Source organism: Montipora capricornis, chromosome 11 (assembly GCF_036669925.1).
Source record: "Montipora capricornis isolate CH-2021 chromosome 11, ASM3666992v2, whole genome shotgun sequence".
Lineage (NCBI taxonomy): Eukaryota > Metazoa > Cnidaria > Anthozoa > Scleractinia > Acroporidae > Montipora > Montipora capricornis.
The window spans coordinates 15,450,169-15,464,302 of NC_090893.1; the positions used below are offsets into that span (position 1 = coordinate 15,450,169).

General features: G+C 39.6%; 3 protein-coding genes across 6 annotated transcripts in view; 1 reads left to right on the top strand and 2 right to left on the bottom strand.

Annotated features, from left to right (window-relative positions):
* LOC138023812 (translation initiation factor eIF2B subunit beta-like) overlaps positions 1 to 686 on the bottom strand; it is a 33,908-nt gene extending 33,222 nt beyond the window's left edge. For both annotated transcript variants that reach the window (XM_068870896.1, XM_068870895.1), the window contains exon 1: positions 568 to 686. In XM_068870896.1, the coding sequence (XP_068726997.1) occupies positions 568 to 647 (80 nt within the window). In that variant the 5' untranslated portion in view covers positions 648 to 686. The remainder of the gene's footprint in view (positions 1 to 567) is intronic.
* A 103-nt stretch (positions 687 to 789) lies between these two features.
* On the top strand, positions 790 to 7,775 carry LOC138024313 (uncharacterized). Its single transcript, XM_068871466.1, has 6 exons — positions 790 to 878; positions 960 to 1,081; positions 2,342 to 2,486; positions 3,711 to 3,814; positions 4,756 to 6,333; positions 7,499 to 7,775. The coding sequence occupies exons 1-6, from the start codon at positions 840 to 842 to the stop codon at positions 7,773 to 7,775; spliced, it is 2,265 nt and encodes a 754-aa protein (XP_068727567.1). The 5' UTR covers positions 790 to 839.
* A 4,552-nt stretch (positions 7,776 to 12,327) lies between these two features.
* LOC138022853 (uncharacterized) overlaps positions 12,328 to 14,134 on the bottom strand; it is a 51,068-nt gene continuing 49,261 nt past the window's right edge. For all 3 annotated transcript variants that reach the window (XM_068869839.1, XM_068869838.1, XM_068869840.1), the window contains one exon: positions 12,328 to 13,767. In XM_068869839.1, the coding sequence (XP_068725940.1) occupies positions 13,087 to 13,767 (681 nt within the window). In that variant the 3' untranslated portion in view covers positions 12,328 to 13,086. The remainder of the gene's footprint in view (positions 13,768 to 14,134) is intronic.

The following is a 14,134-nucleotide window of genomic DNA, read 5'->3' on the forward strand; positions in this document are numbered from 1 at the left end:
AGAAAAAGAGTGTTCGTGGGGTGCTATTTCCCATCCCCCCTTTAGCGGTATTTTTATCAATGTGACGTGTGCCTGTCTTCCATGCTGCATGGGGGCTCATGACTGGGTTTCAAGGTTTCCCAGCCAAATGGACCACATATGATCCTGGATCACAGCACCACAGCCAGGTATAATCAGCTGGGCATCATCATTTGCCTTTTTTACGCAGGAAAACAACAGCCTTGGTACCGAGAGAAAAACCCTTGACAGTAGAAACCACCTACAATCACAGAGGTGAAAAGACATGGTTGATTACCACTATGCCAACCTGACATAGGCCTATACTATAGGGAAGCGCCAGATGGTCATCCACCTAAACACACCCAACATGACTTCACCCCAGTGAACTGATCGACATGAAAGCTGTGTGCTGTTCTTAATGCAAATTTCACAGTTGTTCCCATATCTCAGCTTAAAGTCTACTCTATTCTCTCTCTCTCTCGTTGATCGATGTTCACGTGCAAACATGTGTATGAGGCCTGGTATTCCAGAATTAAGCCCAGTCATAAAGCTAAATCAAATACTAACCCCTGCTTGAGAAAAGAAACAAAGCTTTCAATTCTCTCATACAAATCATCTTCTTTCGATTCAGCTGATGGAGGAGCCATGCCTGCCGTAAGAAAATGGCTAATGTTTTGAGAAAAGTCAAACATGGGTCAGCGGCTTAACTCATCGATAGATGATCGCGCATAAACAGTTTATCCGTGGGCTCGGGTCCGGGCTCTCAGTTCACTCAGCGCGGTCGTCAGCGCGGCATTTTTAAGAATTTCGGATATTTTTAGTAAATACAAGTACAAATCATGACGGACAATATTGTTTCAAAACTCGCCCTGAGGGAAGTGAGTATACTCTTTTTTTTCGTATAAGCCTATTGAATTCACATCAATACTAATAATATATATATTTTAATATTTTTGAAGACAATGGGGACGTTACAACCGTACTCGCGTGCAAACCGACTCCGCTTGTTCAAGAAATGTCCGCAGCGGTTTTGCATTCCACTTAAAAGTATACTGGACGTGAATGGTGACCTTATGAGAGGGTAATTGTCTAAAATGTTAACAATCGACATCGTAGGTAAAAGCGAGGGATTTGGAGGAACAATGGACTGGTTATTTCCAAAAAGAGGACAGCTGAATACAGACCATATAAATTCCTATATAAAAACAAAAATTAAAAAAAAACATCACATGTACACGTACACGAAGGATATCTTCATATTTTACTCGGATTACTGACAAGTCATAAATAAATCATATGCTGGAGATCTGTATCATCATCATCATCGTCTATTGTTGCAGTCGAAAAATAATATATATTTAATTAGGCCATTGGTCAGTGTATCAGCAATTGATTGGATATTTACAGTGGGACCCATGCCGATATATCCAGTAGCCTGCATGTACATGTAGCTGGCACTCACGAGTATGATGGTTTTGGCTGTGACTGGCATGTGGACTAGTAATTTTGATACTCGGGGTCAAAACAACGAAGTAACCATCAAATTATTTACTCCCGTGTGTTTAAATAACCTTGCAATTAAAATACTCTGCCAGCTATGCAGGCTAATATCCAGCTGACAGGGTATAATTTATGACTAGTAAAATGTATGAGAATTCTGTATCTTCTTTACGAAAGGGTCTGTATCAGTACCATAATTCTGTCAAAGGGTATTTATACTAATTAACAATTAGACCCGTAGCCCTTGCGGACTACGGGTCAATTGCCCATGAGGCAAAGCCGAATGAGCTATTGACCCGTGGCCCTTGAGGGTGAAGGGTCTAATTGTTTTAGTATCACCCAACTAGTCGGACAGAAAAGGCAATAATAAAGTTAGCAAATGCATGTTAAAGAAATATTTATTTGGGAATAAAACGAAAGAAAGCGCCATGCTTTTCGCTACTCTAGGACTATATCACCCAACTAGTGGACTAATGCAAATCCTGCATTTTGATTGGCTACGCTACTAGAGGACTATTAGTAATACTCCTCAAGTAGCGAAAGCGTGACACTTTCTTTTGTTTTATGCCCAAATAAATATTTCTTTAACTTGCATTTGCTAACTTTATTCCTGCCTTTTCTGTCTGACTAGTTGGGTGATACTAAAACAATTAGACCCTTTGCCCTCAAGGGCCACAGGTCTAATTGTTAATTATTACCCTTTGACAGAATTGTGATACTGTGAGTGAATGAAAGAGGGACATTTGAGAAAAGTATACCTTAAACAGGCATAGATTATTAGTATGTATGTTTTATTATCCACATTTTAATTTTTTTTTTGTTTTTGTTTTTTTTGTTTCAGGCATGTAATTCTTGGTTTTACTAAGAGTGGCAAATATCTCATATCATATTGCCTTAAAATAGATAGCGATGATGCCAGCCCACTTCCTTGTTATCGTTACTCACTGCATTGGTGGCAGTTTAATCAGCAAAGACCTTTAGTGCAGGTTTGAAGTTTTATATTCAACTATTATTCTTTGAATAGATCAAAGAATACCTGGGCTCTTCTGACTAATCTTTGGTGAGGGTTTCATCAGGATTTTGCTCAATAGCTCATCAGCATTTGGCCACTGGGCATTTTTAATGCTTTTGATACAATAAAGTAAACAGAAAAGATTAAAACAGCTGTGCAAAGTCATATTGTTAAAAGGTCAATTTGCCCAGTGCCCTGCCCTGCTTTGGGATCTTAAGATCTTACAATGGTGGCTCGGTCAACCCATTTGTAATGTAGATTTCGACAATACAGAGTATTTTGTGTGACCACTCTTGATTGCACAGATTTGGCACCTTCTCTGGTTGGCCCTTTTTGTTGGTTTATAACCCTTTTTTTTGTTGTTGTTGTTGTTGTTTTTTGTGTTTTTTGTGTTTTTGTTTCTTTGTTTTGTTTTTTGTTTTTCTTCCCCATTGAAATAAAAAAGGCAATAAATTGAATGGAGAAAAACAAGGAGGATAGGTAGAGCCCAAGAAAACAAGGTGTCCTTTCACAGGAACACATGAGCCCAACAAATAGACCATTTTCGAATTCTCGCGGCTGGACTGGATCTAGCATGGAACGGAGGCTAATGTGGGTAAATCTTTTTAAATGCAAATTAATTTGCCCGCGTTAGCCTCCATTTCATTCTAGATCCAGTCCAACCGTTAGAATACGAAACTGGCCTATTGACCTGCTCCCAACTACTGGAGGGGCTTCATAGGTCATTTGCTAGAGCATTGCACTGTTATCACAGAGGTAATGGGTCCAAAACCATTGAATTTTTCAAGTGTCTGTAAGAGACAATGAATTATTGCTTAAAATGTCTGGAGTTACACGTAAGTGTGAGGATCACTTCTCCCTTTCGTCTAAAACGCGCACTTCAAATATAATAATTATTGTAATACATTATTTCAAAACACTTGGGTTGTGAGATACTTATTACGTTTGGGTAATCAAACAAATTCTGGGGAAAAGAAAACCATGTAGCCAACAGTTCTGTGCTCATTAAATTCAATGACATTATGTACTGAATGTTGTGAGAGGCATACATGTACAATCATGTACTTGTAACAGTGATACTCATTAAATACATGTACTGTAGCTGGCAATGTTCCTGATAATCCAGTTGATTGTTTTGGACTGTCACCAACATACACTGTAATTCTGTTTTGTAACACCATTTTTTGCTATTTTCAAGGTTTTTTGTGTGGCCTTGTTTGATAAAGAGGATATACAACAAGATCTACTTCTTATGGTTGCTGAAAGCTCAGATGAATCAACATTTGTAATTTATGGAGAAACGTATGTCTTTCATTCGTTTAATTACATGTACATGTAATGTTGGATTTGCACTGAATGGCAACTGAATGCAACTGAATGGTTGCTAATTTGCAAAAATTCACGCTGTATACTGTAGTAATGATATTCATGAGGGGAAGGGTTTGGCTTATTTACCAACATTGCCACCATTTTTGCCAAGTTACATGTAGTACATACAAAAGTTAATCACCCATGCATCTTTCTTTTGCATATAATGCATTTGACCCCAGTCACACAGCCAGGGCCAATTGAATTGGCCCAATTGCATTCAAGTTTCAAGGGTATCTGCCTTGGACACAACACTGAAGTTGAAGACAAAGAAAAAATATGAACTAACAATCTTTACCATGTTATTGGCTCTGTAAAAAAGGTTTAAAGGATTCTGTGTCATTGTACATGTAAACTCATCTGAATTTATCACTGTACACCAAATGTTCTTTGCTTGCAAGAAGAAAGAAAACTTGTTTGACCATAACTTTGATATTACATTTTTCACTTAGTTATCTTTGGTCTAAACAAGAAATTCAAACAAAAAGAAAATCTTACTAAAGGGGACCTGACTCTATTTGAGGGAAGATTAATTTTTTTTTTCTCTGTGTACAAGTGTGAACAATTCAAGATAATAATAACCCAATGAACAAGTACATGCATATGCATACAATGTACTTTTCATAATTTATTCGGACTTCATAAGAAGACTGATCTCTATCTCACATTGCTTAAGGAAGCTGAAGGTGAGATTTTTTTTTTCATTCAATTCCTTGATTGTTTCTCTCTTTTTTTTTTTTTTTTTTTTTTTTGTCTGATTTCATAACTGCCTTGAAAATGAAAATCTTTCATATCCCTTTGGGAAACAAACGCACTAAAAACGACCTGCAAGAGTCCAAGCTAACCATTTGCTTTGTTATTTTGTTGCACACCAGATTCTCTGTAAAGGAAGAGGAAAGTCGTCACTGTTACGTCACGATATGTGCTGCCCCGTCACCAGGCGCGTGCCAGGGGTGTAAAAGTGCAAACAAGTGTTTAAAGCATTCATTTGTGGTGCATTTTAACTACGACCTTTTACCCCCATTTCCAACTTTTATCCCTTCTATAAGTCTAAGAACGGAGGACACAGTTCTTATCAACACAGGAGACTTTCTCATGGCATTGAAGGTCTTAACATTCGAAGAAAATGACAAACACGTTTTAGAGTATCTTGAGAGGTCGTTTGTGGGAATTTCCCAGACGGAAGACTGGCCATCAAGGGATATGTCAAGTGAGATTTTCTCTAAAGAGGTGGGCAAAATAAACGTGTCTTTGCAATCTTCGACAGAAGAAAGTTTAGGCATGCATACTTCTGAAAATACGTCCTATCACAATAGTGAAAATTCAATTTCTGATTTGTCCAGTTTTAAAACTGATACTGGGTGGAGTCTGAATTCAAATGGCAGTGACGATAATTATGGCATATGTGGCTCGAAAACGCATGTGGTGAACAAACGTCTTGAAAGGCACACATTAGTTTCCAACTTCGTGAATGAGCTTAATAAAATCCACTTAAAGAAGACGCGGGCTAATGACCATCATGTGTCATCTTCTCGAGAAACGTCCATTTCAAGTCACCAAGGTGGCCATTGTGATGGAAATGAAAAACAAGCAAAATTTTCCGGATCAGACCAAGTGAAGGAAAGTAGGGAAGATGAAAACCACAGCAGTTATGCCTTATGCACGTTACAAGTACTTGTAGACAAAGGCACTGTTACGTGCAGTTCATTTGAGAAGTCTGTCGATTCCTTGGAAAACCAGGATAAGACTGAGAAAGTTATGAGACACTGTACAGGAAGCAAAGTTTCTGGGAACTTAAACAGCCCTAGCAACAGTATAAAACATGTGCTTTTCCGTCAAATGGATTCGCCGGATTCAAGGACCGATTTGAATACATTGGACTACAATAATAACGATGCTTGTGATGAAGATTGTTGTGACTCGGTGCATCTCAAGAAAGAGCATGGTACTTGTTGTACCTCGTGTAGTATACATCCATCAGTCGATCCACCTTTAATTTATAGCGAGAACTTAACGTCCTCAGTCCTCAAGATGCATACAGAGACAAAGAATAATTATAGCTTGGATGACGTGTCTGATGAGTTTGATTTGTATGATGGATCTCTGCCAATCAAAGTTACAAATCTCCATGGTGATCCACTGAAACAAGTCGGAAAGCTAAACAAAAACAATCCCGACTCAAATCAGTCGTTCATGAAAAGTCTTGACAATCCAGGTCTTCATGAGCAGGTATTGACTGTTCATCAAATGACGCTCGACTTAGAACAGTGTATCAGTGAGATGATTAAAGCTCACGAAGGCCTCACGAACTGTTACAAGTCACTCAGAGACTATGACGTTCAAATAGTGGATGTGTGTCCAGACAGTGGTGTGGTTATTGTTCTGGCCAGAATTCTGGTTTACACCCGCAAAGGGCAGACACCTGATTCCTGTGGTTTGCCTGTTAGTCCAAGGTGGGTACAACATTAAGTGTTTTGTTATACCTCCCAACTCAAAATAGAACAATACACAGATAAAAATTATTTGCTTGACGTCGGCTGGCGTACAGATTTGCCGCCGTTTCAAAGGTGCACGACCTGACCACGTGTGAGTCGAAAGTTCAAGTTGTTGTTGCCCTAGGGCGTCATGACGTTTTGACCAATGACACGTGACACGTTCTCCCAGAAAACGTATTTGAGTTGGGTGGTATAACAATGGTTTATTTATTGTTTAATTCCAGTTTCTGAAAGTACATGTACATTCATTCTCTTAAAGTATAGCATGAGGACAATCAGCTATGAAGACAAGGGACTCTTATAATTTCTCCAAGTACCGTGTACTCTTGGGGGCTGTTTACATGGAGGTAGGAAGATCCTAGCACCAGGAAGATCCTAGAATGGTACTAGGGACAAAAAAACAAACATGGCGGCGACGGGGTGTTCACGGTATTCAGCTGCCATAGGTCGACAATTTCGTCTGGCGTTGCCACAGGACGATTCTAATGATTCTGATGACCGCCGACAATATTCAAGACCAGTTTTGTTTCATGAGTTGAGAGATTGCCAGGAGGAAGATGGAAAGGAAGTTATTAAAGCTTGTAAGGAGAGTTGAAGGACCCAAATTACATGTTTGTTGTTCTCGCCCGCCATCTTGCTTTCATTCTCCACTTCCACCTAGACAGAAATTTCTGCATGTAAACCAAACGAAAAGTTGTTTCGCCTTTTAGGATCTTCCAAGTGCTAGGATCTTCCTACCTCCATGTAAACAGTCCCTTGGTCATTTGGGAAAGCCGAGAATTTGTTTTCTTTTTCTTTGCAACTGTAAGTTTTTCCTTTTACCGTCATTAAGTACAGTACTTCAGATAACCTTTTGATGCTGCAGGGTAAACCTACATTTAGCCTCAAAGTTGCATCAGTTGGAGTACATTATTTATGATTTCCGCGTGGGACGGGGGGAAAAGCGGGGGCGGGGGTGGAGTGGTGTTTTTATCCTACACACCATTTTATGTACTTTAAGATCTTATTCAAACCAGTTGTTCAAAAATCGAGCAATGTCTTTACTTTTTTCGGCAAATTATTCCTTCGATTTTATTGACTGCAATAAAATTGAAATCATTCGTGTGTCTTTTTGTCCTGTCAGCCCCGAGTTACAGAGCACAGGTTTCCTATTTTCCTGGAAGGTCTGTGGAGGTGAAGTGAGAATTCTTCAAGTGTTTGGTTTGGACAGCTACCCTGAAAACAGGAAGTACAGAACGTTTAATGTGGCAGCCAAGGAAGCGAGCGAATTTCGGACCAAGTTCTCAGTTCCGCGGAGCATTTCCTCTTTTGTTCAGGCATTTTCTAACCACACTGTATTCACTGGAAAATCTCTCAAGTATCTGAGGCATCCTTTTTTGCCACTCGTGTTGGTTCTATAAAAGTGGGGGGGGGGGGTTGAAGTTTCGATTTGAGTTTTTTCCTTTGTTGACCAGTGATAATGGGAAGCTTAACCAACGGCGACGGCAAGGAGAACGTCACAAATTTGCATATTTGGTGGGCAAAAACAAAAGCTTTCTACGCTCTGCACGTGCGTTTTTCACTTTTGTCCATTTCTTTGCCGTCATCAGCAAAACAACAACGTGAAATAGCCAAATTTGAGGTTTTATCATGGACGTCAGCATTTGAGGATAAATTTTCATTTTCTCGCCTAAATTAAGTGCCGTTCCCAACAGGGTCATTTCTGAGGAACTACCACACCCTTGTCGTGTTAAAGGTTGAAATAGTCACGAAGCGATTAAAATAACGCGAATTTATATTTTAAGATGACGTTCTCGTCGCCGTTGTCGTTGCTTAATCCCCCTATTAGGGAGCTTAAGCAACGACAACGGCGACGGCAACGAGAACGTCACAAATTTGCATATTTAGTGGGCAAAAACAATAGCTTTGCACGCCCTGCACGTGCGTTTTTCACTTTTGTCCATTTCGTTGCCGTCGTCAGCAAAACAACAACGTGAAATAGCCAAGCTTTTGGTTTTATGAAGAACGTCAGCACTTGAGGATAAATTTTCGCTTTCTCTCCTAAAATGGAGTGCCGTTCCGACTGGTGTCATCTTTGAGAAAGTACCACACCCTTGTCATATTAAAAACGCTGAAATAGTCACGAAGCGATTAAAATAACGCAAATTTATATTTTGAGATGACGTTCTCTTTGCCGTCGCCGTTGTCGTTGCTTAAGCTCCCTATTATTGTTTGGTGGCGTTCTGCAACCAGGACAGTAGTGCTTCCCATATTTGTAAAGTAATCAATATAAATGTGGTTGTGTGACAACCTTGTTCCCTGGGCTTTGCACCGCCGAGAGTAACTACTACTAATTCAAAGGTATTTTTGCGCGGTTTACTGAATGTGCGGGAAAAGCTGATCCACGCATTTTTCGAAGATAATTAATCAACAATATTTGTAAAGAGCTTTAAAATACAAAGCAATGTATGGCGTTCTTTTCCAAATTGAAGCTTAATTATCTCTGCAAAAAGCGTGGTTACCCCAAATTTTCTTTTTTGGATACCAAGAGCACTTGCTAAGTTCTGCAATCTCCGCATAGTTTGAACCGCGCAAAAATATCCCTGTATTAATAAGCACCACCCATAGGAAATCCGAGTATATCGAGATGCACAGAACGTATGCGCAAGAACAATAGTAGGCACCGCCCGTAAGCTCCCTTCCCCATCTTGGCGAGAAGACAAACGCGATAGGAGGTGCAGTTTTTCTTGGAATATCTAAAAAGCTCCTGTTCGTCAACAATATATTTTATTGCTAATTTAAAGTGCAATGTAAAATGGTTCCGCTTTAGACGTTTTATGGACGTTTTATGCATTTCCTAATTTTTCCGTCCGTTCGTCTGTATGTTTTTCACAAGAAATATTTCGGTCATGGCGTCGTTTCTTAAACTCCCTAATACTCTCTCTACTGAAGAAGAGACGGCCCTGGAAACAAGGTTCTGATGTCGAGTCAAGAAGGCCTAATACCTTTACTAGAAAAAATCATGACCTTGAAGCATTTAACTTGCGTTCAGAGCTGGGGTTTTTTGAGTTTGAAAATTTCCTGATTTGGATGTAACGCAGTTCGTGCATTTTCCCGCGCGTGCAGCATCGATCTTGTTTTTGTCCATATTTGGGCATAAAATTGGTGTCGTAAAATCCCCAGCTTTTTTCCAGGGAAAAGAGTTGCAAGTTAAACGCTTCAACGACATGTGCTTCTCCTTCTACTATGTACACCACCTTGATGTTAATTGCACGGTACGTTTAAATTGGTCTGAAAGTTAGAAGGAAAAACCTATGTTACTGGTTTTAATATTTAAAGATTCTAAAGCTGTCCTTAAAGACTTCTCCAAAATGCTTTTCATGGGATCCTGTTACAAACGCGAAAAGATTGTTTCTAAAACCGACGCAAATACTATACAAATGCTCTTCACTTCCTGTGAAGTGTTATTTTGTCAGTTGTAGTGAATCTGGTGTATGGTATCCTTTTAAGTTATTCCTGTTGGTTGTCATAATTTGGTTTATGATAATTTTGTAATTTCCTTTTTTCTCAAAGATTAATGGCCGAGAGTCTCGTAAAGAAACTGTTTTAACTTCCTTATCAACAGTTACAGTGTTACTATTTTAAGTCACTTTAGATTCGATTGATTTTTAATCGTTTTTGGTTAAAACACAAGCTTGTTCTCACATTCGATGCCACGCCCTGTTGACAGTGGAACGTTGCGGTGTTGTTGATCCATCCAAAATGTCTGCTAGGCGAACATATGTTGGTAAGAGCGGGAATATTGGCATTACAGACGATCTACATTATATCCTATCCACCACGACTCCTTCAATTTCACGGTATTGTTCCATGTACAGCCGGCGATGTTATCTAATGTTAATCTTGCTCAAATATGTTTACGACTATTACCTGTTCTTAAGAATCTCGTGTCTTAGTTTGAGTTCCCTTTGTTTGTTGTTGGAAAGAAACATCTCTTTTTTTGTAATTCAACAGTGGTAAAGTCACCAACCGAAATAAAACAAGCGAAAACAAAAAGAAAATCTTTGTTACTTATTAATGCAAAAACTACCCGGGTCAACATATTTTTGTCTGTGTTTAAACAAGCCATTTTACTTTAAGGACGTCAAACTCTTTGAAAGCAAGTTTGAGTTCAATGCCTCTCCATTGAAGATGGGTTTCATCTGGAGCATACAATTGCAGTATGTTTCAATAGGTCTTTTTTGGTCACTCATGGAAGCCGACTTTCCGTCTGTCAGAAACCACGATACAGACCAAGTGTGGGACTTGTACTCCCTGTTCTTTTCCTTATGTTTTCTTTCGTAGGGAAGACAACACTAATTAGCAACACAAGAGTTTTGGTATTAGATTGGGCCGATTGAGATAATGGCTGAAGTGAACATAAACTCGGCAAATCCGTTAGAAATAAACTGTGGTCCATTTTCGGGAACCAATTCTTCTGCCAAGCCATGTTAGGTACTATAAGATGTAGTTCCATAATCACAAGTCTCAAGGCAGTACGTCTTTAAATTACCTGGTGCTCTTCTCACCAAAGCCCCAAAAATGACCGTGCCTCTTGTGTTTCGTGTGATTGCATTTGCACGAAAAACTTCTTACCACTGTTGTTCTTTTCTCAAAAATCTTCCTTTGATCGGGTGATCGTTGTCGAATTGTAAAGGTATTCTATGTGCTTTTGTTTAATTTCCAGGTATGCTTTCCAACTTCTTTTTCTCGAATCTTAATTCGGTGGTTTTCATTGTCTTGGCCTTTCCCGTCAAGGTTATCTTCATACCTAATTGCAGGACAAGCTAACTACTGGTGTCAGTTCCGGGTTTTCGTTTGAGGCCGGAGGCCAGACGTTTCTTCCGGTTGTTTACAATTTGACCTCCGGTACTCTGACGCTATAAATTTGTAGGGTTGTTGTTGTTGTTGTTTTTTTTTTGGTCGACTTGAGCTGAGAAACAGAAGACAGTCACGCGCATTAACTCCTTTACACTAACATCGCCTCATTTTGCTTAAGTACTAAACGAAATGATCGATCTGTTAGCATTTCATTCACGCGATAAGTTTAGTTTTCTTAATTTAATTTATAGTAATATATAGGGTTCTCTCCCAAGGCACTTGCAATCGGCCTTACAATGGAAAATAACCATGTCCAGTACATTCATGATCAAATCCTGTACTTTGAAAAGTTATGGAAATCTCTGTGTAATTGTGTCACTGCGAAAGGTTTTCAAAGTTTTTATTTTCTTTTTTTTTTTTTTGTTTTTAACAAGACAAGTGCTCTGCAAAGCTGGTTTTTCATCGCCTGTCAGCTCATAGAATTTATTTTTGTCGTATATTATTGTTATTATCTGACAAACATTTCCAATACAATTCGTAGTTGCTACGTACATTCTTCCGTTTGGAAATTCTCTGTTTGCAATTACATATTGCAACGTGCGACAAGCTAGATATGCGCAGAATCGCGGTAGGTTTTGAACTACATGTATTTATATTGCTGTCAAGTAGAGCAGTTTTCAATATGGTGCGATGGAACAAAGTGAATAACTTCGGCCAATCACAGCCCAGCAGGCAATCATAACGCAAAGCAATCACGTGCAGCTGGCGCTAAGCGCGTGAAACACGAACGAGCCAATCACAATTGGTAAGGCTTTTTCCGCTGTTTGGCTGAGAATATGGCGCGAGATTTTTAAGCCAATCACCTTGCAGGATGGCATTACGAGGCCAAACAATTGTGAAAATTTCTTTCGACACCCAATTGAAAACCGCTGTGGTTATAATAAAAGTACTAAGTTGATATAAGAAAATTGCTCGAAAGGTATTTGTCTTTTTCTATTGATATTTTCTTCCATTTTAATCTTGAAAATAGCCTGCGAACGCGCCGGAAATACGTCTGCGTTCGCTGGCTATCTTGAAAATGGTTTTTAATAGTTCTTGGAAAACATGATATCACAAATATATCCAATTTAATTCACATACTCTGCAAGGCGAGGTAATATTCTATTACTACAAAAGCTTAAGGTACCGGTACGTTTCTAAAATGTTAAGTTTTTTAAATGTACTTCGTAATTAATTCCCTTGAAAACCATTGTCCATTTTAAGCTGATTGTGGCAAAGAAAAGACGCAACTACAATCAATTAAAACCTGCACATTCGTTGTTACGGCAAGGAGCAAATACCGTATGTGAGAGAATTAAAAAAAAAAAAAAAAGATTTCATTGGCATAGACAACCTTGGGTACTGCATTTTCAAAACTGGTCGAAAATGAAAAGTGATCACTTTGACGAAGGGTCGCCAAAGGGATTCGACTTAGTGAGGTGTTTGAATGGGATGGACGACCCACATTATTTGTACTTGGTCTTAGTCCTTCCTCGCAAAAATGGTTGCGTTCGAAGAAGTAGAACGCAAGCCTAACCTTGTGTTTTTTTGTTTATTGCTAGTGACAAGCCTCATATTCACATTGTCGCCTTCCTTTGCGGTATGAGTCATTTGTAACCCCAGGAATGCTTTTTGAACGCAGTCCTTCGCTTCGTTTTCTAACTGTACGATAGGAAATACTTTTGAACAATATAAACTTGATTGCACAAAACGACTCGGCATGCACCTACAAGGAATTATAGCTCCTTATCTATTGATATCTCCATTGTCTTTTGCATTTTTATCCTGTCGTTTTAAAAATGGAAGCCTTTGTTTATTTACATCCCATTTACCTCACGCTGGAGGCCTGGGTCTGTTGTCCGGGTGACGAGGCGTGGACCAGTTCTGAGGCGGTGCCTTTTGGTACCAGTCCCACGCGTATTTTGCGATCTCGGAAGACAAGTTGACAAATTCGTTAAACTTTATGTGAAGACCTTCCAGTTTTTCCTTTTGTCCAAATATGGTCGCTTCCAGCGAAGTATCCATAAAGAGATGCTCAAAGGTCCCTGAGGAAACGTTAGTTTTAAACGAAATCGCGTGGATTTGAAACAGCTCACTGTAAATAAACCTTTCGGCTCGCTTTACCCACTGGAAACCTCTCGCCCGTTTCCTCTGGGATGCAGCAGCAACTTGGTACGCTTCGCATGTCTTGTTTGCTTTAGAGCTGACAAATCGGCAAGCATTAAAGCAGGCAGTTTCTGTTGCCAGGCAACGCTCCATGACCAGCCGCTGACATGTGTCTGTCGGACCATGTTTCCTTTCAGAGCCGTTAAAAGGCTTATTCGTCCCTGTATCAGTGTGACAGTTTAAGAGAGAGGAAACACACATTTTGTCGTTTGTGCAAATAGAGCAATCCTGCCTGATGGCTTTGTCACATTCCCTTCTCAGGCGCTGTACTTCTCTTTTCGCGGATTTGAGCTCGGATATTTCATGCTCTAACAGGGAAACCACTTGCTTTGAGGCCATACGCGTCAGCTGAGGAAGCAAAGGCAGAAAATACAGCCATCTTCACACTACATACTGGCATTTATTCACAACAACTATCATAAAGACCAAAGCGCGCAAAGTTACCTGAAAATTTTGTGGCAATGTATTTCCACTGGTCTAAAAAGTTGCATGAACTGAATCAAAGTGATTAAGATAAATAGAAACCTTTGAGGGGCCATTTCAGGAAACACTGCTAGAGAGACCACGTCCTCTACCTTTCTCTTTTTTTTTTTTTTTGAGAGTGAGTGCGTTCCAAGATGAAAAGGATGTCTGCGTTGACTTGCGGATGTCACCTTCGTAGTCATTCGAAAGCCCCAAGAATTAGTCCGGCTTAAATTCAAACCCGCGCCCTCTC

Coding starts and splice junctions, on each gene's coding strand:
- LOC138024313 (XM_068871466.1), top strand. CDS start 840: ATGACGGACAATATTGTTTCAAAACTCGCCCTGAGGGAA. Junction 2,487..3,710: donor AGCAAAGACCTTTAGTGCAG/GTTTGAAGTTTT, acceptor GCTATTTTCAAG/GTTTTTTGTGTGGCCTTGTT. Junction 3,815..4,755: donor TTTGTAATTTATGGAGAAAC/GTATGTCTTTCA, acceptor GTTGCACACCAG/ATTCTCTGTAAAGGAAGAGG.